Here is a 24,228-nt window from a genome sequence, read left to right as displayed (position 1 = left end):
ATATACACAGATGGCCTAATTTCCTCTTTATAAGACCAAAATGAAAGGAAATAAAGGAAGAAAAAAACCCCAAAACAAACAAAAAAACCCAAGAACTAGAAGGCAGGTGTTATTTTCAGTGATTTCTAAGTGCAATAACCAAAGTGGAAGTTTAGTGTTTCCTTTCTAATCACATCTTGAAAAGTGCTATTAATAAATGAGTGCTTTACTGGAGTTCAAATTCTTAAGCATCCAGCTCTGTCCCTTTTTTAGTAGTGCCAGCTGGGGTTTTTGTTTTGTTTATTGGGGTTTTGCTTTTTGGTTTGTGCTGGTTCCTGACAGAATTACTCTCCCTCCATATCCACAATAATGAAAGACTCCTTGTACTGAGATTATGTGGCCCTTTTACAAGGTAAATCCCACTATATACATGTTATACCTTTGCCCAGTTGTACTTTTCTAGTTTTTTAATAGCTTATATTTCTGCAGCAGCTCCTATCTGACAAAAGACTATGCTGCTTTCTTGGAACCTGCTTCTGTTCCTCCTTATCCCATTAATCTTCCAGTCACAGCCTCCCACAAAGCTGTCCCTCACACCCCCCTGACAACCATAGCTAAGTACAGTATGACCAGCAGTCTCCTGTGGAAAGTTCAATTACCACTAGAGAGCAGCAAGGGACCAGTTATCTACAAGTTCAAAATAGAATCCAGCTCAGGAAAAAGCAAAAAAAAAAAGAAAAAAAACCCCAAACAACTCCAATTGTCAGGGTTTTTTTGTTTTTAACTGAAATTACAGTTTCCTTTGTGGTAAAGAATTGTCTTAGGTTGTTTACAGTAGTTCCTACATATATTCTTCCACCTGAAAAAACCTTTTATTTATGATCAGGTATTAACAGAAAGACTTTTCCTCATAGCTTGATCTTAAGTCTTCTCTGCATTTTTAACCATTTCCACTGCATTTCTCACATATGCAGAGGAAAAGAAAACCTAGTATTTTAGCACTGGGGCGGGGGGGGAAGGAACTTGGGAAATAATGAGACACTCTTAGGAGAAAAGCCACCTGGACATCTAGGCGCTACAAGTTGGCTCTACACCTACTCAGTGTAGTAAAACATGATTTTTAAATATGAGTTTTAAGAGCTATCTCGTGGCATTTCTCACTCAGCTTTGAGGATAAAAAATAAGGCTAAACAGAAGCAAGTATGTACTCCAGCATAGAAAGACCAACACAAAGACCTTGTGGTTCTGATGAATTTCCACTCTGAGATACTGTCAGTGTCATTTGTAAAGCTGTAAAGGATTAGAGGTGGAAGGCATTAGGGATACAGTAACTGTCAGAAAAGTATAGTAAAGACCTTGATGCAAAATTGGAACACATCAGGTTTTTGCATCCAAGTTCTCTCGCATGCCTTTTTTATTCCCTTGACTGCTACCAAAACACTATTGCTTAAAATGGCCACAGATTTCAAATCTAACAAGGGTCAAAGGAACTTTTTGATGTAAGCTGTGAAAACGATGCCTACATCCCCACAGCTGTGTTTGAAACAAAGTTTAATACACTAATATTGTTCCTTTGACAAGTGGGGGCCCTACTCCCAGGAAGCTTGGAGGCAGCACTGAAATAATCTTAGCTGATGCCAGAACAGGAGTCAATTTGACCAAAGGTACAGCTCAGTGATATGGTTTAGCTGACAAAATAAGCTTGATTCTGCTGAAAGGGTCTCCTCCAGCTCTTCCCTGCCAACCTTTAGATCCCCCCCTGCCATGGTTTTGCTTCTGATATGCACCAGCTCCATAAGGTTTGAGGGACATCAAACTTGGCGCGAGGGAAGGAGCCAACGAGGTAGCTGGGAGGGAGGGAAAGAGGAACATGACTCCCAGCTATTTCTCCCTTCCACCACAGCCCTTTGGTTGGCTCCTCTGCCTTGTCAAACTGTACCACAGGATTCTTCTGGCAGCTAATACAGCTAGAAAGCAGCAACTCAATTAGTAAATAGTAAGCCCCAGTTAAAATGATTTTCTGACAGAGATTTCTCAGATAACTTGGGAGAAGAACTTACGTTTCCCAGGTTTAGCTGGGATTCGGATCACTGTGGGTTTCCGGGCTAAAGCTGGTTGGGCTGTCTGTTCCTTTGCAGGTTCACTTTTGGTGAGGAACTGAAATGGATCTAAAAGGAAAAAAAAACAAACAAACAAACAACATATTTAATATTTATTTGTGGAACACAAGTCTTACTGGGTATAGCTTTCATTATTAAGGACATTTATATTTCACACCCTAGAAAGTCATAAAAAAAATATATAGATCAGGCTGATGCAAATAGCATACTCAGCTCTTTGTAAATAACATGTCTTTTCCATAAATCTGCATTCATAGTTGACTTATCATAAACACGCTCCAGATGTCTTCTGGGATTATATAAACCACTGAATGAGAGAAACTGTATTGCTTGGTAATAGGGACCTGAAATCAGGATGGCTTTAGGAAAACGTTTTCAAAGCAGTTGGTCTAATATGCAGACATAGCTGTGAACACATTTGCTAAAAAATATTAATCAATAAAATCTTGCCAAAGCTAAACAATCAGCACTGCAGCAGATAAAATAACTACAGAAACAAAACAAAGCATTTAAATATTACTGATTACAAAATGCCTTTGCTGTAGAATGACTAATTCCCTGGAAGATTCTGCATCATTTTTGTTGATTATAAACCTGGTGTCACGGGGGAGACTGGTTCAGACCAAAGGCTGGGAGTCATGCCTGAGCTCTGCCCCTGCCTTTATCACTCATTCCTCTACAAGCCTGTCCAATCATTCCATTGGTAAGACAGAAGCAATGTTTTCTATGCTTCATAAACTTAAGCACTGGTCTCTTATTAATAGGCATGGGAACATATGCGCATGTAGAAGGCAGCTGTAAAAATACTTGTACATAAATAAAATCCAAATCAATGGGGTCTTTCTCAAGTACACCTTCATGTCAAAGAGCTAATACTTCATTTATACCTCCTCTTCTCCGTTGTTAAAAACTGCTACCTTTTTCTCTGACATTACCAAAAACTGCAGTAAAATGGCAATGCTTAACGGTATCGTAAATGTATGAAATAGAAATGGGAGAAGCACTCTGGACAATAAATTCTCCATGACACATATTCATAGCCCCAACAACCGAGTTTGATCTCCTCTGGTGGCCTTTTTAGATGTTATTTATGGAGTGTCAGAGTCTCAGATAGGAAGTATGCTGGGCATCTCTTTAAATTCTTCAGGACTTTTTATAAAAACATACCCTTTCCCAGAACTATTGCCACCACACTTTCTGCCAAAGTTGGAAGCCCCGTATTTGATACAGTTTTATCCTCAACACCTACAAAAACCAATTTTTAAGTTTCTGTAATACAAAGTCATGATTTCTTACAGATAATTTTGGATAGTATAATACAAAGCAGTTCATCGATACGCTAGAAATCTGTGTCTGGGAATATATGTAAGATTTAAAAAAATCCAGAAATACTGTATTTATTTATGAACAGTCTCACAAAAAACCTTTTATTGTTTTAATTAGAAAAGCCTTGTCATTTTTAGAGGGGGGGAGAAGACTGAGCACATCAAGCTCTATATTTTATTTTATTTTTTTTCAACCAAGAATAGGCCCAGTGTCATTCCAGAGAGAGAAACCACTGTGTAACCCTGAGCTGCCGAACCACGGCGTGAAGGTCTGCCCTCCCGCAGGCACACGACTCGGCCGTCACCGTTCCCCCGGCCACGGCTGCCGCTGCCCCTGGCCGGGCGCTCTGCCTGAGGCTGCAGCCCCCTGGCCCCTGGCCCCAGCTCCCCCCTGCCCCTGGCCCCAGCTCCCCCCTGCCCCTGGCCCCAGCTCCCCCCTGCCCCTGGCCCCAGCTCCCCCCTGCCCCTGTCCCCAGCTCCCAGTGGCACCAACAACGGGGACAACGGGCCGCAGGGCCCGTGCACGCTCACCCCTGCTCAGACGTCCGCCTCCCGCTAGCCCCTTGCCCGAGACTCTATCGTAGGCGTGTTACCCAGCACATACAGGAGCGCCATGGGGGTGAGCGCCATGGTCTCTCTCGAACTCAAGATCTCTACCTGCCCACAAGCTCTCCAGAAATCTGCCTCGGTACCTTCACGTCATATTTTAATCATGAAGGAAAGCACATCAACTCCTTCTGTCACGCTGCCTGTACAACAGCTTCGAGCGTATGCTTCAGGTAGAAAGGGTCATGACAGGTCAACGATTTGTCTACAGATGAAGATATACAGGCTATAGTTAAAAAGCTGCTACCATCTGGGCAGAAGATGGCTTCATCGTGTTGTGCCCAAAGACACTGGCACATCCAGAAACAAGGCACAGGCAACCCAAAATGGTTTAGAAGGCAAGGGTAAAACTAATGTCTTGTCTAAATTATGGATTAGCACTTGTCAGTAAAAGGTTTACGCCTCTTCAGTGAAAGCTTCAACAGAGCAAGGATTTTTCTAGAGGACTTGAAAACACAGACAAGAGAGGTGCAAGCATTCTGGCAGTATGGTCATTACAAGAAACAAAAATCCCACTAAGAGCAAGCCTGCAGTTAGTATTTTCTTTTATTCCTTTACACCTACGCCTGCTAGCTACACTGCTAGCATTTGAATTGCATTAAAAAAAGATTTATCTAATCTTAACTCTTATGCTGGTGTTCAGAGTGACTTTAGTGCAGCTGAAAGAGAAAAATGGAAAGTGGGCTGCTTTCTCTCTTTCAGTTATCTGGCAACTCTGTGACAGACCAGAGGAGCCACCCTGGCCAGGCAGCGGGCCTGGAGGCTGCCCTGGCCCGTCGGGCAGCTGGAGACACAGGGCGAGCAGAGGAAAGGCGAGCAGGGCTAACTCACAGGCTCCCTGACACAGCAGGAGCGCAGGGCACACAGAGCACCTCTCGAGGGAAGGTTCTGCAGAGGTGAAGGAAGTTTTGCGTGAACAATTAGGAAACAATTTTCCAAAGCCTCCGTCTTATAAAAACACAGACATTGTACGAACTAGTGGAAATGCTGTAAACACCCAAAATAATCACAGATCTGCATTCTTGTAAATTTATGGGAGATTTAAAATTGTACAAAATTACTGTTTGTCAGCTGTTAACCATTGTCACGCATAGAAATGGTTTTCTTGACCATTCAACAGTTGGCAGAGATCTCTAAATCAATAAATCTGAGAAGTAATTTGTAAGTCTGAGAAAAGTAATTTCCAAGGCTGAGAAAACCACCCCATGAACCTTAGTTTTCCACTCATTATCTCATGTTCAATTACACTGTTGTCACCTTATAATTAGTTTAAAACTCATTACCTTGTTTGTGTTATTCCATTCCCCAGCGTTGGGTTTGCAGCAGAAATTGGCTGAGTAAATGACTGTGCTGCTTTGTGCAATGGGACTGACAACATATCAAATTTTTATGTTGTTTAGCAACATTTGGGCATCATTTGAACATAATTCACAGAGGCGTGAAAACAGAATTGTTAATATACTAATTTAAAGCTTCTCAGCTCAAGGCAATTAATCTGCAAGGCATTTTTGATAACACATATCAACACTTTTATAGATTTTTTTTTTATTAAACTTTTACAATGATGTTTAAAGCCTGTGTCTTGCTTAGTCTCACTTTTCTACAGCTTCTGTTTCAAAGGTTTATGGGATAACATATATTACACTGTGCTTGTTCACAGGAAAAACAAATGAAAGCTGCATATTCAAATTTACCATATATCATCTTTCTTTACCAGTTTAGGAAAGACTTCTTCCCCCGCCATTTACCTTCCTTGTTTCAAATACACAATTAGGAAGTTACAGAACAAAATTAGGTTTTGCCTATGTGTGCAGAAGAGATGGATATCTTTCTGAAATATTTATTGGTAGTCTTTAAGTACGTGGTAGTAACGTGGTAACAGATACCTCAACGGCAATAAGGGGAATCTCCAAATAATTCAGATTGGGAAAGCTAAAAGCATACATAGAATAGTAATATCTGTTGTGAAGATGCTCAGACCTGCAAGAAGTACTCTCAGTACACATAAGAACATAGTATGAAAGATATTGATGTTGACATTACAACACTTGCCACTACAGATGTATGCAACTGTGTCTACTTTCAATGTTAATTTAAAAAAAAACCCCTGAATCAGCTGTCAAAGGCAGGGCTCACACATCCTCTTCACGCAGAACAGTATTGTTATTGGGGTCTTCCAGGAACAGAGTCAAACCTCATTAACAAATGGTTTTATTAAAACCTAGCCCCATGAAACCACTCTGGTGTTTGTGGAACCATACTTAACCCATACTTGGAGGAAGATTTCCAACAACAGGCCCCTCCTAGTAATATAGCTGGAGATTGACAGAAAACATTCAAGAGGAACGGGGACCACTCAAGAAACACTGTGAAATGCTACAACCTGAAGTCTGATGTTCAACTCAGACGTATTAAATCTCAATCTATTTACAACTATAAATAGATATATTAGACAGATATCCTACCTAAATTCCAGTATCAGTGATTTTCCCAACCTCAGTTTTGCCCAGTAGTTTCCATCACCGACATTAACAGTTCACTGTTCTTAGAAATGGTATTTCTGACTCAGAGAGAATAGTATGGACTACACCACCCTTCTCAAAATATGCAATTTGCTGCTCCCTCTGCATGGAAAATTGCCAGGATCTGGTGACAACTGTGTATTTTAACAGAGTGGGAAATTTAAAATGAAAAAGGAAAAAAAAAAAAAAAAAAAAGGAGAATGGAATGCAGCCTCTTTCAGTATGTAATCTGTGCATAACCTGAAGTAAGTTCAGGTGAAACTCAGGCTTCTCATCATTCTCCTAGCACTAGGAGAGTAGACCAGGTCACTCAAATAAGAGTAATGCAGTATTCAGGAATAGACTTAATATGGCTTCAGACTTAAAATCGGACCAGAGACAAGCAAATCTGCTATCACAACGTTCTAGGATTTCTTCCTCTCCAGTCTACACAGGTTTTTCATGACAAGGAGGTTAGCTTTACCTGGTATGGCATATTTAGTCAAACAGGTACTTGAGCAGACTGGTAAAAATTGATTTTATGTAACAACCTTTACATATAGGTAGCTTTTCCAGTGTGGTTGCCAAAGCATTAGCTTTATTTCTGCAACTGCTTATGCTGTTTTATCAGGAGCATACAACACTGGAGCAAGCACACAGTAATTTCAAAAAGTTTTATCTTGAGGACTGTCTTTCCCCCCAGAAACATCATGTTCAGGTGCCAAAACAGAAATTTCAAACTTCTCACACTTTAACAAGTTTTTTTTTTTTTAAAAAAAAAAAAAAATGTGCAAAGACTTCAGGACAGGAAGAATTTATCCAGCAACATCTATTGCTACTCAGAGCAGAGAAAATGTAGTAAACTACTTGTATGGGTTTTAGGCTTTGCTTCCTGTTCACTGCTGACATCTGATGGATCACCACAAAAAGCAAGGCAACTCAAGGCCAGTGATCACTGTTTTTGAGGAATGAGTCCAATCCAAAGAATGAGTGATGTTTACAGGATACATGTGGAGTTTGCAGAAGGAGCTTAGCCATCAGTACGACAGAAGTGCACAAATTCAAAGAATTATATAGAGTTCGATATTCTCTGGAAAGTATAGAAAACAAAATTGCTGAGAGATGCAACACAAGATCCAATTTAAATGTACTTGTTGACAATGCAAGATGTCCTTAACTGAGCAATGAAATATCTCATCCACGGTGTTAGAAAGTTGGAGAGCAGATAAAATAAAACCTACTACTAGAATACCAAAATTTCTTGGGCTATTTTAACACTTAATGGCAATACAAGCATTTATGTGGTGGAAAACTACAGTGCTACATTGTACTCTGAGACAGATATAAGTGGGCCTTTTCCCAGCTTTCAGCACTTCTCTCTCAAAGTGCAGGAACGCCCACACTTACTATCTGTGTGTATCTAAAAGCACAACTGTTTGGTTCATTGCTAGCTTGTCCATACTAGTAAAGGTGATAGCAATTACACCGCCTTCGGCACAAAAGGACTGCTTATACCAGCATGAGCTACTATGTGAGAGTTTGGAGGCTATTCCTACATCATTAATCTATTTTGCTACTTGAAGTAAGACTAGGATAGTTCAGACTTCAAGAGCCTTCAGGAGGTCTCTAATCCAACCTCCCGCCCAGAACAGGTCAGCCATGAGGTCATGTTTTTAGAAATTGGTTGCATAACCTGGTCTAACTTCAAAAATTGGATGCCAGAGGGTATTTGGACATACAGTGGGTAACAAAAAAACAAACCTCCAAGTTACCCTGGAGATTAAGAAAGACAGCCTTGTCTGTTCTTGCCAGGGAAATGAAGGCTTGTTCACTGGCAAGAGATTCAAGTGCCCCAAAACAGGCAAGCTGGAAATCTCCAAAACAGAAGGCTGATGATAGAAAGCAGTAGGCATACAAAATCTTTTTAGTGAAAATGTGAAGGACAAGGGAATTTATAATGTTGATTAAAATACCTACCTCTTGCAAGAATCTCACATACTTTCAGCAAAACAAAAAAGCATTTTGTTGTTCTTTGACAATCTTTCTGATCAAAGGATAGCTCCATTTTAAGTGTTATTGTAAACCAAACAGATTTAGTCATCAGAGAAGGCAGTTATTATTAAGAACATTATTACTTGTGTGCTACCACTTAACATCATCTATAGACGTGGTTCTCAAAAGCAAATTCATTAGCATTTGACAACTTAAAGGGGTCCTCATCTCTTACGTAGCTATGATTTTAAAACTTTGTTTCCTGAAACTAGACATAAGGTGCTCTACTGTGGTAACAGTGGAGTCAGTTCCAAGCTCCCTGAAGGCTCCAGTCTATGTTTACTAAGCAAACACCTATAGCTTCTGAAGAGTTAATGGATTCTTGTTACCACTTCTGCTGGAAATTGCCAACCTTGCAGCAAAACCAACAGGACACAGCTAAGACCCATACCTCCACGACCCCACCCACAGTAGCATGTCTTCAGATGAATCTCTTTTTGTTGGGAGTTTAAGTCAAATAGCAGATTACAGTGGATGAGACAGTTCACTCTTTTCTGGGGATGATACTTTTGGCAGTAAGTAAAAAAGGAGACAGGTAACTTTAAAATAACCACAAGAGTCATCAGAGCCCTAAGAAAAACTACACTATTTTGAAGATATGTCTGCACTAATCTACCAGTCAGAAATATTTCATGGTTTTTTTGTGTGGGGGTTTTGGTTTGTATTTTTTTTTTTTCCCCTCTTCCTGAGGAAGCAATTAAAACCAAGCAGCTGGGAAATAACCCCACAGCAGATAAATCTGGAGTTACTCAAGCAGCAGTTTTTCTGCGTTGACTACAATGTCACACAAATTCCACCATTCATGCCACAAGAAGGAACAATACATATAAATGGATAGCAGCACTGGTTTGGTTGAGGCTTTTTTTTGCTATACAGGCAGAAATGCACATTTATACTGTGATGAAGTAGACAGATAGAAAAAACAATCAAGAAATGCAGTATTTCTGGAATTGAATTTGAGAATTGAAAAATACTTATTATGATGAAGATATAAGAAGAGAGCTGTCTCCTACCGGTAAGGTAAGGATCTCTCTGAACTACTTTTCAAAGCATTTGGTTTAAATTGAGTTCTGGTATATCAGGCGTAGAGCAATCAGCGAATTATATGCTGGTTTAGAGAGAGAGAAGAAGAATTCTCCACATGTGAAAAGGAATTAAAACATTCTAACAAGATCACCTCCAAGTTTTAATTTAAATGTGTGCTTAAAAAGCACTGTTACCTTATTTTCTTTGTCCAAAACACACATTCTCAGAACATTTAGCAAGCAGACACACTACATGCTTTAAAAAAAACACCAGTGCAAGTTATGGGTAAACTAAGGGATCTTCTGGAGCCATGGTATTTAGTTCAACCTGCACTAGGTTTTCATTTCCGAGACTTTGTAAAAATGGATTAGTGTCAAGAAAGCCCACCTGACACATTACTGAAATTTTTAACCTTCAAGAACTGCACAAATCCCTCTTATCAGCTATAAAAGAAATGTAAAAATACCCCAGAAGATCCAAAATACCACAAATGTCATCAAAGCATTAACACCTCAAGATTTAGAGTCCCAAACAGATGCTTTCACATTCTAAATGACTGACTTGAACAGGAGTAACTTCATTAGGATATAAACGACTTTGAACACTATCTCTAGCCTTTGAGTCCAAAAGTATGGCACTTAAAACCGGCATCAATTTTGGCTGCTGATGAAAGGCACAGTTCTACAGATTTGTCATTCTTGACTTCTTCCCAGCTCTTCCCTCGGGCCAGCATCAAAGATACGAGTTGGATGCAAGGTTCTGCCACAGTTTACCTCTGAACCTCAGAGCTGTTGGGCTTCCAAAGCTCCCACAGACTTCAACTGGCAGAGTGGATGCTGAAAGCTTTGAAAGGGATCTTGGTACCCAGAGTTTCTATTTGCACCATAACAGTTCTCCCTCTCCATATAGGTCAGACAAAGATAAAATCATTAATGTTTGGATAAGGGCAAGTTCATTCTACTAACAGCCATGCTGTTGGAGATGCTCTCAAACACTGGTGAAATCCATGGAACTGCCTGCGGTAAACTTGAAAAAAAAAAAAAAAAAATTAGCTAGCTTTGGTATTTAAACTACCAGTTAAACTGGTGAAGCTGATGTCTTACGTCAGCCAACTAAATTGCTGTGGAGACTCTGAATTTGTTTCACCCGTTTCATCTTTTCATTCATATGCTCACTTCAACTTTTGTGCTCTCCCCATCGTCAACTGAACGCTTCACCTTCTTACTTTTGCATCAGGCATTAGCAGCAGCAGTGATTGATCCATCCAGTTCTATTTACATTAGTCTATGTACCAGAGGTGTTTGTGCTGCATCAGAAAAAAATTAAGTTTTGTGAACGGTGTAATCTGTGATGTAACACTGCTCTTTGAAACTAAGCACCAATCACTTGTTTGTCAAACACCACTGCATAAAAGCCTTCTTCCTTTCTTAGGGTTGCCATAACAACAAGCAGAGCACTGTCATTTTGCTAAGTAATGACAATGACAAATATGTAAGAAATGCAAAGGTCTGGGGAATGGCGAGCAAGATTAGAGCTTCTCTTCCTGCCTTTACAAAACATTTTACTATAGATTCATCTTGCAAATCCTAAAATGTTCCTATGGGAACATGAGAAATAGCTAGTGTTAGTGCTCTGTGTTGCCTCATTTTTGAGAAAGCCAGTGTTGTTCTTGTGGATGCTTTGTCAAGACATAGCACGCATTAGTAATCAAGAGTACAGGATATGATCTTGAGCTCACAAATGCCTGCAAAAATCTGGAATGAATCCTAATTTTACAATGTAATAAAGTGATAACGCTGTCAGACCTTTTTCTCTTTAGTAGGTAGAGAAGAGGTTGCAGTAAAGATGCCATTTTATTGAATGAATAAAATAATGAACAGGTGACTCAAGAAGACAGGTAACTATTGTCTGAATAATTCTTCTGTTAATCATGAGAACAGAAAGTATTTTCTTCTTAATTAAATCAAGAGTAACACCTAGGACACCAATCAGAAAGATGAAGGCTGACATTCTTACCACTTCATCATGAAAGCTGTTTTTTCAGGTGATACTCCTTTGGGACCACTCAACCTCTGATTTAACAGAAGAATTAATGTTACTTCATTTTTCCAGGTTGGGGGAAAGGCAGTATTTTAATGTACATCGCCAAAACATCATTTTCCTTTTTACGCACTTTCAAGATGTAAGTATTGTCATTTCTTGCCTACTACTTAGATCAGTTACATTTTCCCTGTTTGCTGCATCTATTAATCAAAATAAAATGACTGAAACTACAAGTTTTACCCTAAATGCACAGAAAACAAGATTCATCCCTTGACACTTCTAACTCTCTTCTAAAATCATCACATGCACAGTGGCTGTTCCATGACTCCAAACTCCAACCACTATGATCATGAACTCTGTTCCCAGCTAGACACTGTCAGTCATATACTTCTTTGACCTAAGTACAAAATGTCTCTCCAGTCACTCCTGCCTCCTTCCAGACTTGGTACAGCTTCTGCAGAATTCCTGGAATCTGTCAGTCCAAGAAAAAATGGACTTGTGTCCATGTTGAGCTAATCGCCTCTCCTGCAGGATTTTCTACTGCCCTATTTCACTGCTTTCACAAGCTCCACTAAGATCTCTATGTCCATACATACTGATCTTAACAATTTGCAGCTTTATGGGACTTTCTACATCAGCCTAGGGGTTTTTATGCCAGTACAGAGGAGAAACAGTAACAAAACAGAACCTCATCTAACGATATAATCCACAAACTCTCAAGAAATCACATTTGTTAACAATCATTAATATAGATTTACTGTGACAACTACACAGTATCTATGCTTCTCTTTTCAGAAAGCTGAGATGCTTAATGATAAATGAGGCTTAAAAAGGTAATATTTAAAATCAAAGTTAGTCCCTTAAACAAGCATTTTATATGACACACCACCTGTTTTAAAGCAGAACTTTCCCTGGATTGCAAGGGGGCTGGTAAACTACATCAAGACATACTTGAATACTAAAAGGGAAAAAGCTATTGCTGTAAAATGTAGTAACAGCCCAACACCCACCTGTGTCAAACTACCTAAAACAACATTAAAAAAAAAATTCCACCCCAAGTGCTTAATGGAATCAAACAAGGTTTATGAATGGGATGCAGTTGTGGTAATTAAACTATAGTTGTACTGGGATGTAGTAATTAGCATCCCAGTATGTCTGATCACAAGTTTCCCTAAATGCAACAAATTGCTGCTCCTCTAGATGATGAGGTATCCACTACAGAACTTCGGACACTCGAATAAATTAGTCAGATTAGATGGCGAGAGCAAAGATGTCCCAAGTTCCCCAGCGAGATTTGTAATATGTTCTGGAGGTGACATCTACCGTATAACAATCAAGTCTTTTATCATTATTTTAGTAATCACGTAATAAATCCAGTAGGCAAGTTCTGAGATTTATATAGCCTTGAAACCTCCTGAGTCTCAAAATCCAAGTAATTTCATAGTGATCTTGACATAATAGAAAACCAAGAATTTCATATACACACATAAATCCTGTCAAGACAGGTAGACATAACTCACACAGGATCATACACCTGCAAAAAGTAACCACAGTGACAGTTTTAAAAAATTTCTTCTTACCTGCTGCTGCTTCAGAACTGATGCTATCTTTAACTACACAAGCTGGACTTAGGGGCAAAACATCATCATCAAAACTGATCAAATCTCCTTCTACATCTCCTCTGCTTTGCAAGGCAGGTGCTGAAGAGTTGGCTGCAGGTGGCAATTCCCCCAGAGACTTGAAAACTTTTTCTTGGGCGGATACAGAAGCCCGTGGGAGAGCAGCAATCGGTTTTAGCGGGGCCAAAGAAAGGGCAGGATTTTCTGCATAACGTGACTTTTTAGGAATGAGAGGCCTTGGAGCAGGAACAGGAAATTTCTTCTGTCCCTCACTGTTCTCTGCAACTGATCCACTCCTTGCATCAAGAAAATCACTACTACTACTTTTAACAAGGCCAGGTTTTGGCTTCTTTGGCAGTTCAGGTTTGGTGACAAGATTGCTCCCAACTACTTCAGGTTGAGGCTGCAATTCCTTGGAAGGTGTTGATTTGCCTTCTGTCCATGCATCCCAGTCTCCTGAAATTCTGCTTACCCCTGGCTTTGGAGCAACTACTGGCTTCTTTGCAGTAACAGATCTCGGGGTGAATGAACGAGGGGCAATTTCTGGCTTTTTTGATAATCCTGAGGTATCATTAGTTCCTTGCGATTCAAATACTTTGATCCTTGAAACAATACTATTTTGGCTCTTTTCTGTACTCATGCTGTCCATCGCCAAATGATTGTCTAGTAAGCTATCATTTAAGAGAGGCGACTGCTGAATTGGAGGTTGCTGCCTTTTTGTGGTAGACTGGTTCACTTCTCCATTGTCTATCTTATTTTCAGTACTTTTGACCACAGGTCTGAGATTGCTTCTAGATCTTGGCTTTGGCACAGGACATATCACAGCATTGAGATCTTCCTGGCATCTCTGACCTTCAGAAATTTCAAAGACTATTAAGGGATTCTCGTTTTCTGAAGGAGACCTATTCAGGAGAGATGCAGAAGGCCTAGGAGGTTTAAGAGGACTCTGCCCTGCTGACAGAAAATAAAAGGTTTCAGTTATCTATTCCAGAATGCTTTATTTATGTTATTTTTTGTCAGCCATCACGATGGTAAACATGACAGTTTTCATTCAGAACTTACTGCTGCTTATGAAACTGCAATTCTCTTCCTAAAACCATGAATGAAAGAAATATACAAACTCTAGCAAGAGGCTGAAGATTTCTGAAATGCATGGTACTACATGCTGCGTGTTCAAAACTACTCATTAGCTTGCAGCATGAGGCGCATACCCAAAGAACAGTACAGTAATCCTTCCCAGCTTGGTTTGCGTACTTTTCAGTCTGAATGTATAACGCTACTGCTATTCTGACTGGATATCTGAGCATCTCTGGCCCCAAACCAATTGCCATTATGGCCAACTTGAGAAAAACTGTCAAGATTTAACTATAGTCTGACCGTGACTACACCGGTAGTTCTTCAGAAGAGAGGATTTTTACAGCAATTTATAGCAGTAATCGTTCACAGAAATTTAACTGTTATTCATATTAAATGCTGCACAGACCAATAATAAAGAATTTCTTTAGGAGAGAGAGTAAGGTTTTCATCACTGAGAAATCCAAAACTGCCTCACCTGGATAGCCTGCAGATTCCCAGTGTGTGGGCACATTAGTTTTTACATTACTTCCTGGCAAATGGCTGATTAGTTCCTCTGGAAAGTCAGTTTGTGTTGCAGAAGTAGTGGTATGTCTAGGAGCAGCAGCATTATTGTTATTTGTTGTATTGACTTGCACTTGATTGATTTCCTTTATCACCTGCTCATATGATGGTGGAAGCTACAAAACAGAGAGATAAATATTAATGTAGATCGAGATGTGATCCCTTAAGAAAAAAAAAAAAAAAAAAAAAAGAAGCCTATAAATTTAAAAACACTAAATTAACGTATGCAGAGGAAAAGAACACTGTCATAGTCTTTTATTCAACGTGATGAAAGTCTGAGAGAACAACTATGTTACTCTCTAATTTAACATGCTTTTTACCTTTGTAAATCAAACACATCTCATATAAAACTTCACTTACCTCAGCTGGAATATGCTCATTTCTCCTCCACTGAGCATGAGATGAAGCAGAAGGGAATCCTAATCCATGAGGAGTTACAGGGCTTGCACCTGGAAACCAGGATGATGGCCGGAGGGGTTCAGCAGCAACTATTGTAATTTCAGGACGCCTAGAAATGTAGGCAAAGGTGAATAATTACCTAAAACATTTTGAAGTTCTTTTAAGTATAAAATACCAAGATTTGCTCAGCATGGAAAATCAAAATAGCTCAGGTCTTTTTGATTTAACCAAAGATCTTTTTCCATGATTTCAAAGTAACTTACCTGACCTTTCTAACAAGCACTTAGGCTTCCATTCAAAGCACCTAATTAAATGCCTAAGCCAAAAAGTAGGTTTATTGGCTTCAGTGAAATAATTTACATGCTTAAAGTACTTAAACACAAGTGTAACTCAATTAGATGGAAGAAGTCTTAGTCTTCACGGGATAATGAGAACGAATCACGTGTTTCCCCTTAGCCAGCTACAATGGGAAAACAGTCGGATAGTTAAAACTGCTTCTGGCTGGCTACCTAAAAGCTTGTCTATCCTCAGACCTCCAGGGAAACCTCCCGCTGTGCTCAAGTGGGGCAGAGCAATCCTCACGATGCCTTTGGGACAGGGCCTGTTTGCTTACAGCATCTAGAACCATAGGAACTTCTGGGACAGTTAAGGACCCCTAAGTGCTACCCCCGTTTTATCACTGTAACAACTGCTTTAGAGCATCAGTTGCAGTGATGGCCCACATTCCCAGACCACGGCCCCCAGAGTACCACTGGTCAATCTAGAGTCTCACACAAAATACACTCTGAGAGGTGAGTTTTCTGAGTAGATGAAGCATCTGCTACAGAAGCCTTTGCTGACAAAAAAAAACCCTGCGGAAATGGATCTTCTAAAACTATTGTAAAAAGAATTTTAAAAAGAGGGCTACAGTTCCCTCGCACTTGAAATAATGACAGACTCAGTTCACCAGCTATCCAGGCTGGTGACCTTCTTTCTCAGTACCCTTTGAGAAACTGGAAGGAGGTCTTACAGTGTGCTTATTTTCATTGTGAAGTGATCCAGTAAATAGATTACAGGAAACAAACAGTTCTACAGAGGTTTGATGGTTGGCTGCATTCTTTTTTTGAGGACACACACACAAGTTTATGAGAAAAATCCTCAAACTCTTAGCCTACCCTGTGCTTAAGAATCATGGTGTTTTCATTTTATTCCAAGTCTAATTTGCTTTTAAACACACCAAGGATAAAGAAAAAAAAAAAGAAGAGAAAGCCATAAAAAGTAATACTGTGACACAACCTAACAAGTTTTACAATAACATCTAATTGCAATATAAATAACAGCATCATACCTTCTATCCCTCTGCTGTTCACTATGGTTAGAGGTCCGAGAAGCTATTTAAAGAAAAAAACCAAAAGTTTTGAAGAGTTTAAAATATACTGTCACAACAATAAGATGAGAATAATAGCAGAGCCCTTACCAAGCCACTAGCAATGAAATGGAGAACATAGAGCATCTGATCATAAATTCCAGATTTTAAGAGTGGCCAAATTAAAAAAAAAATTATTTGTATTAAATATGCAGAGAAGTTTTTAAAAGGTTTAGGGTGGCGTTTCGTCATCAGTTTAAGTCACTCTATGTCCAAGTTGCCACCAAGAGAGATGGTCCTGTCCCCTTTCTTCTTCCTCATCATACGTTTCTGTATTCTGCATTGTGGTGACCCTAGAGTGGAAACTTCTTTTTCCTTAGTTAAAACAATCCATTAATAAAATAAAAAGAAGTGTTAAACACATCTGGCTTTGCTTTTGATGGCTCACTTCTGAGATTTGTTCTTTAAAAACTTTTTAATGTCTCTCTGTTTGTTTTAGAGAAGGGAAAAGTACTAAGGCACAAAATCGTAAGAAACTATTTCACCCTCCTTTATGTAAAAAGAAAAAATTAAATATTCCCAGCTAGAAATTTCCAAAAGTTCAATCACTGTGTATTAAAACTCAGTAACATTTATTTTTTTTTCCAAACCCTGTGTTTTAAGTTACATAAAAGTAGTAAGTCCTGACCTCTTTATTTTTCTATTTTTGACATACTTATATTCAAACAATTTCTTCATTGGCCACATTGTATCTTCATTTTGATTTCTTTAAAGAGAAAAGGAAATTATCTGAGGGACAAATTTTTGCATAGCAAGTGCAATTTAGGAAGTAGGTAGAGTCTTATCATGCAAAAGCTGACAATTACGCTGTTCCTGTGTCATCACAGAATTGTTATCTGAAATCAGCAAAGCATACTTGATTCAAGAGTTTCATAGTGTTGCGTCAGACATACCTCTTCTACAGGGCATTTTTGAGGTGCGCTATTCATGAATGCTAGAGGAAAAAAAGAAGGGGTTACAGAAGAGGAAGAGAAGGTGAAGGAGAACAAACCATGGCTACAGAGCACCAGAAACCACGATCAAATGGGTTAGTCACGGAAGGACAGCGCACTTGCCAGTGCTGTAAGAGGACAACCGTAACGTCTATTCACAATATAATAGTGTCTTAAGAAGCTAAAATAAAAGCAGTTTTTATTTCTAGCCTCATGCTGATTTTAACAACGGCTGTTTAGAAGTTTTCCTTGCAATAAATTAACCATGAAGAGTATAACTGAACATGGAAATGTTCACTGTATGGCTCAACAAAGAGCCACTGTAGGAATGAGGAGAGGGAAGTAAAATCTCTTTGAATGCTTTATTTACTTTAAAATCATGGGTTATTTGGGTCTGCGCTTTTTCCCTTCCAAAAATAATGGGTTACACTGAGGGGTTGATACCGATGCAAAGAAGCTGGGATTCTGTAATTTATACTTCCACCTACCAAAGAGATATGGGCAGGCAGGTTGATCTCAAAGAGAGGCACACCTCAAAGTTTTGGGCATGACTGCACATCTCCTAAGCCAGTTCTGTAAAAATTGTTTGGCTAAAATAAGTAAATAAAAATCCCCCAAACCTCACCTTCACTTTCTTCTTCAGGGATTTTAACACAGCATTGATCTAACACACACATTAAAGAAAAAAACCCAACAAACTGACCCAAACTAACCAATTCCAAGATTACTTTTGAAATGAGAATGGAAGAAAGTGTTCATTTGGTTAACGTAGTCAATACAACTGCTTGGGCTATAAGCCAAACTACAATGATAAGGGCATTAGAAATAAAAGCAAATTAATGAAGTATGTAAAACTGAATTGATAAACCTGTCAAATTCTCTTATTCTTTATTTCTAGCTAAATTCTATATACTGATTTTCCTTGTGAGACCCTAAATGTACTTCTACTTAATATTCAAACCAATAAGAAAAAACTAAAAAAAGTCTGAAAGACCTTTTTTTTTTCCTTAACATAGGCAAAAAAACTCCAGTGAGTCATCTATGTAATCCATCAAACTCCAAATTTCAAATAAACTCACTTAAGACAACTATACTGGTAGATATAAATATCAAAAAGGTTAATATCAAAACCATCATATATGCTTTCAGAATATACTCATTCTGTTTGGAAAGAAAAAAATCTTCCAGGCATTTACGGAATCAAGCTACTTCCATGCACATAAACTTTTAATATAAACATTTTTTTTTTAAGGACCTTGACAAAGTTCTTCACTCCTTCCATCAACCACCCCCCTCTTTTTGCTGTCTCATCTTGTTATAACCACAGTTCTACAATGTCTTTTGCTTTGGAAGCTCTTAAATCCACAGTAGGAGCAGAGGTGAAAGCTCCTGCATCTTCTGCTCTTATGCATTCCTTGGAGTTCCACAAATGCTAGGGAAAAGAAAATGTAAACTTTCTAAATAATCCTTGCCCCCATATTTGCACAGCTTTTCTTTCTTTACCATTTCAAATAATTAATTTGAATTAAAAAGTATATGAGAAAAAACATGAATTTTTAAAATATGGCACATACCTGATTTAAAAACAAAAGAAAAAAAAATGCAGCCATTTTTCTGGCCTTGTGGTTGTGCTGGGTTTATGTGGTGGGGTTTTTGGTAGCAGGGGAGGGGGTTACAGTGCTGGCCCCTATGAGAAGCTTCTCAAAAGCTCCCCCAGCTCCAAGCCAGACCCACCTCTGGCCAGGGCCGAGCCAGTTAGCGATGGTGGTTGTGCCTCTGTGATAACATATTTAAGAAGGGGAACCTGGGAGGAGGAGTGGGAGTTGTGAGGAAGAGTTGCGAGGAAGACTTGTGAGGCAGACACATACGTGAACACCGAGGTCAGTAGAAGAAAAGAAGAGGAAGGGGGGAGGTGCACCGGAGCGGAGCCCCCTGTATCCCACCGTGAGACATCAGGCCACCCCCCTGCCACCCGTGGCCATCTGTGGTGGAGCAGAGCCCAACCTGCAGCCCATGGAGGACCCCGTGCCCAAACAGGTAACTGTGACCAAAGGAGACCAGGACTCTGGGGGAGGAAGCCTCTGCTGTTTTAGTTCAGTGCTGGGAGGACTGCAGCACGTCGGGGAGACTCACGCCAAATCAGCTTGGGAAGAGCTGTGGTCCGTGGGAAGGACTCGTGTCAGAGAAACTGTTTCCCGTGAGTGACGCTCCACGCTGGAGTGGGGGAAGAACGAGTACGGTCCTCCTCCTGAGGAGGAAAGAGCAAGAGGACCCCCCTCATCTCCTGTCCCCTGTGCTGCTGGAGGGGGAGGAGGTAGAGAAATCAGGAGCAAAGCTGAGCTGGGGAAGAAGGGAAGGGTGGGGGAAGGTGTTTTTAGGATTTGGTAATGATTCTCACTGTCCTACTCTGTCTGTTAAGTGTTGTTGTTGTTACCATTTGAGTCAAAGTGATGTTCTTTTTCTTCCCCTAATGAGTCTGTCTTTTGTCCTTGACAGTAATGGATAGAGTCATCTTTCTCTGTCCTTACCTTATTCCCGAGGCTTTTGCTTTATTTTCTCCTTTCAGTTCCTGAGGGGGAAGGGGTGAATGAGCAGCTGCGTGGTGCTCAGTTGCCCTCTGGGCTCAAACCACAGTGGTCTTTTGATTCTGTAAATCTATTCTTAATTCCCTTCATTGATTGCCTTGAAAAAAAGCACGCTAACATTTTTTACCCCAGATTTCAAATTACGACAGCTTTAAGATTTAAAAAAACCTTTATTCCATCAGGGTAGTTGATGGAAATGTATTTCAGTGCTGGTTTACATCTTGACAACTAGTTGGCTCCTCAACTTCCACACTAAGAAATGCTCAGGGTGAGAACTGTTGACATTTCCAGAAACATACATTTAGTGGTGTTTAAGTAAAAGGTAAGCAAAGCAGTTAAAGAAGGGGTGGGAGAGGAAAAGCTCAGTGCATAAAATCCATACTCTTACATCTTACCGGTCTCAGGGGAAAGAAAAAAATGTCAAATCAATTTATAACATTGTCGCTATTTATTTCCATTAGTGTCAATGAGGCATCTAAATGTGTTTAACCTATTATAGTAGAATTTAAGCAAGTAAAGGATTAATGGTAATAGTGTAAATAGAGGACAGATCAGCGCGTGACAAATTAATTTTCTGTGTATGTTTCTTACAAGCACTATTTAGTGGGCTTTATCCAATTATTTTTGAATGTGCAGCGCTAAAGGACACTCAGTTTGTGCTGTATACTTCAGCTTCAAATGTTCTTGCACTACTGCTTCTTCTCTGAGTCCTACTTTTCAAGCGCATTTAGTATGTCATTCATATTTGAAACATACACATTATGGCACAGGGGGCATTTTAACGTATGGGATCAAGATGCCTGTGTAAGTACAACCACCATTACACCACAAACTCACAAACTGCGATGCTGCAGATAAGCTGGTGGCAACATAAGTCTGACATGCAGTTTTGAGTCTTTGGAAGAGAGCTGGGCTGGAATTTACAGTCTTTCAGGCAATCTTTTAAAGCAATATAGAGCCAACTACGAAGTTCATTCAGGGATCTGCTCAGAGATACCATCCTGCTGTGAGCACTGGGTGCTTCCACAATATAGACACTGCATAATAATATTCATGTTTCCATCAGAAAATCTGTATGAAATACTGAACAGTTCTGTCATTGCAGTGTTTTGAAAGCAAGTTTCATTTTGCATTAAAGATGGGAACATAGCCTCAAATAGCCCAAGCTTTGTGGGAAATCAAGCTCCAAATTTTTCTGATAATTTTTATCCATAGTCCATTCCAACATCTGTGAGTAAACAAGATCCTGCCAATTAACTATTTCAGTTAATTCATATTAACTGTTATTAATAGGTTTTAAAGTAATAATATTACTTTCTACAACAAGAAAGTGTGCTAATATTTAAAAACACAGCTTCTTTCAATGCTTTTCTAACACCAAGCTAGACATTTCTACCATCAATCCTGTGAAATATGTAGACTAGAGTAAGAAGTTATTCTTCTCACTCTATATAGCTGCATAGGAACAAGTTATTCACTGTAGTATCTCAAGGAGAGGCTCAAGAATGGGCCCCTCCCTTACCTACAAAGTAATATCCCAGAAGAGCTGACAGAATGGTCCCATGCAAGAGGCCATGCTTGCAGTCTTTGCAATACCAAAGGTGTTACACAGCCGTGGAGGCCCTTCTTCAGGGAACACTAAGAGGATCAGGTAATTCTCAAGCCAAATCCAGAAAAAAAAGTCTGATTTCACTAAAGATCTGATTAGACTATTTCTGAAGAAGTGGAGATTCAAACTAATTGGAAATTTTCATGCACCTCTGAAAAGAGTTGAAGCTGTTCTGAACTATTTCTTGGCACAAGGGGGAAGTCTTGCACCTTTTCTTCCAGTTCTGTTTCCAGGCACCTCAGGGAAATGTTAGGTTGTCTGACATTAGAGCTGGACTGATTTAATGCTTGAATGTAGCTAAGAGAGATGCCCAATTCCCCTTTCAAACATGGAATTTTGTCCCCTCCTGAATGAACATCAGCACTCCTATGACCCCATAGTAAGTAAGTTCAGAGTGCTAAATAAAAAAATAAGCACTTTCCATATAGTTTTTGTTCATTTTATCTCCCCAAACCTGCTCACTCTGGACTCAGACCACCAGCAGGACAGGGGAAGGAACGTGCCACCTCCAACAGCAGTCTGTTTCCTACCTCTGCTTCCCAGCTCCAGTTCTTCTTTGTGCAACTTCAGTGAGGGAGCTGATCAAAAATAACCTAGGTGGGTGATGGGTTTTCTTCCCGCCCCCAGTGAAGTCAAATACCCTTTTCACAGCTGACCAAACTGCTGGGAACCATAGAGGCTGGCACTGCTGATGAATAAAATCTGCGTAACTACACTCTTATAGCAAGCCTTTAGTTTCACTCAAATTTGACAGTAATGATTTATGAAGGCACTTCACTCCTTCCTACACCTTTCCTTGGGCTGTGTGTTCCTGCCTCTGCACCATTCCCTGAATTATGCCAGCCCAAATGTTTGTGCAGATGGGGAGAGAATGAGGTCATGGACTTGATCTGGTTGGGAAAAAATGGGAGCCAAAAGAACCTAGGGAGCCCCCAAGCAAAAGAAAACAAAACAAAACTGAAAAACAAACAAAACCCACAGCCAAAAATGGCTGCAAAACTGCCAAATGGGAAGCCACAGCCTCAGAGTGAGTACAAGCTGTTACACATCCTTCATTCAGCCACATATTTGCTTAGGGCAGAATGAGACTGGAACAAGCTTGCAGGTTCTTCCAACATTTTACGGCAGCAGACTTGCTTCTGTAGCCCTGCTCCTTAATGCCAGCCTATTCTGCAAGAATGGAGAAGCGAGCAAAAACACCGTTCCCCTTTGTCTCACTACTGCAGCACTCAGCCTGCCTTTTTACTTTCTTTGACATTCTTGTGCATGTTGCTGCACTGGTGTCAATGGAAATAGTTTCACTGATTTTAGTGGGAGCTGGATCTAGTGGTGCGTCCTCACCTGAGACCATCATTAAAAATCCAGGGTAACTTCTGAAGAGCTGAGATTAAATAATTACACCAGAGCACGTCTCATGTTCACATGCTTGCTTCCTTCAAGCATGTTTGGCTCACTTTTCTGAATTCTACTGAACTGTGAAACAGCTGAAACAAAATGACACCATCTTTCTATCCAGAGTTGTAGTCAGGGTGGCTGAAAGAAAAATAAACCCTCTTCCTCTTTGGCCACAAGACAGGGAGAGACTTACCGATACAAAATCATATAAAGCATTGTCCACACGTTGCAAAGTTGAAACCCTGCACATACCTATCATGTTCCTTGAAAATTAGAGATGATTTTAGAAATAAGTTGTGATTAAGAAATAAATATAGATTTCTAACTTTGTTAGGGACACACATTTTTCGAGAGAACACCATACTTTGTCCAGATCAATGGCAAGGGGAGTCAGGAATTACTCAGCATGCATTTTTGAGTTAGGTCCATCCACATGGATGGTTACTGGGATACGAAGAACTATGGTTTCATATACAATGCCTTAATATTTGCATGGACATTTTTTTCTAGCTTACCATCTGAATAATTCACATGGTACTTCTATTTCATTGTAGCTATTTGCATATTAATATTAAGTATAATGTTATAACATATGAGCTAGGGCTTCTTGAACAATTTTTTATTTTTTTACTTCATTGCACCTTAAAACAAAGTATCACTTGCTAATATATTTTCAGAAACATTGAGATTCATTGCTTAATGATATTTCAGACGGTTTCTCAGTTAGATGAGGTACTGGGGTTTAGGAAGTCTGAATCAATTTCTGACTCCACCACAAAAGGCCCTCTGTGATCTGGTGCTCTCTGTTTTCCAGTTTCCTATCTATGGCAGCAACAGCACAGATAAAGTGCTGCATTTTAACTACAGCATCATGTAGACTTGCTCTGAATAAAGCTTTCATGATCCCCTTTGACCACCTCCAACCTAATCCATACTAATGAGCCCCTGACTAATAGGTCCAGGAGAAACAAATCAGTAGTACATACACTAATTT

The 24,228-nt window shown here is 39.7% G+C and overlaps 1 protein-coding gene across 3 annotated transcripts in view; it reads right to left on the bottom strand.

Annotated features, from left to right (window-relative positions):
- The window catches only part of SH3D19 (SH3 domain containing 19), an 85,416-nt gene that overhangs the window by 20,348 nt on the left and 40,840 nt on the right, over nucleotides 1-24,228 (bottom strand). For 2 of the 3 annotated variants that reach the window (XM_042807571.1, XM_033007229.2), the window contains exons 4-8: nucleotides 16,636-16,678; nucleotides 15,270-15,417; nucleotides 14,824-15,025; nucleotides 13,233-14,222; nucleotides 2,040-2,147 (exon numbers count right to left, since the gene is read on the bottom strand). In XM_042807571.1, coding sequence (XP_042663505.1) covers nucleotides 2,040-2,147; nucleotides 13,233-14,222; nucleotides 14,824-15,025; nucleotides 15,270-15,417; nucleotides 16,636-16,678 — 1,491 coding nt within the window. Of the gene's footprint in view, nucleotides 1-2,039; nucleotides 2,148-13,232; nucleotides 14,223-14,823; nucleotides 15,026-15,269; nucleotides 15,418-16,635; nucleotides 16,679-17,606; nucleotides 17,648-24,228 lie in introns of all 3 variants that reach the window. The other variant, XM_033007230.2, reaches the window with a different exon arrangement.

The sequence above is a fragment of the Tyto alba genome, unplaced genomic scaffold (assembly GCF_018691265.1).
Source record: "Tyto alba isolate M040663 unplaced genomic scaffold, T.alba_DEE_v4.0 Super-Scaffold_6, whole genome shotgun sequence".
NCBI classification, from domain to species: Eukaryota; Metazoa; Chordata; class Aves; order Strigiformes; family Tytonidae; genus Tyto; species Tyto alba.
Note: the sequence above shows the minus strand (reverse complement) of the source record. Positions and strands in the feature narration are given on the sequence as shown.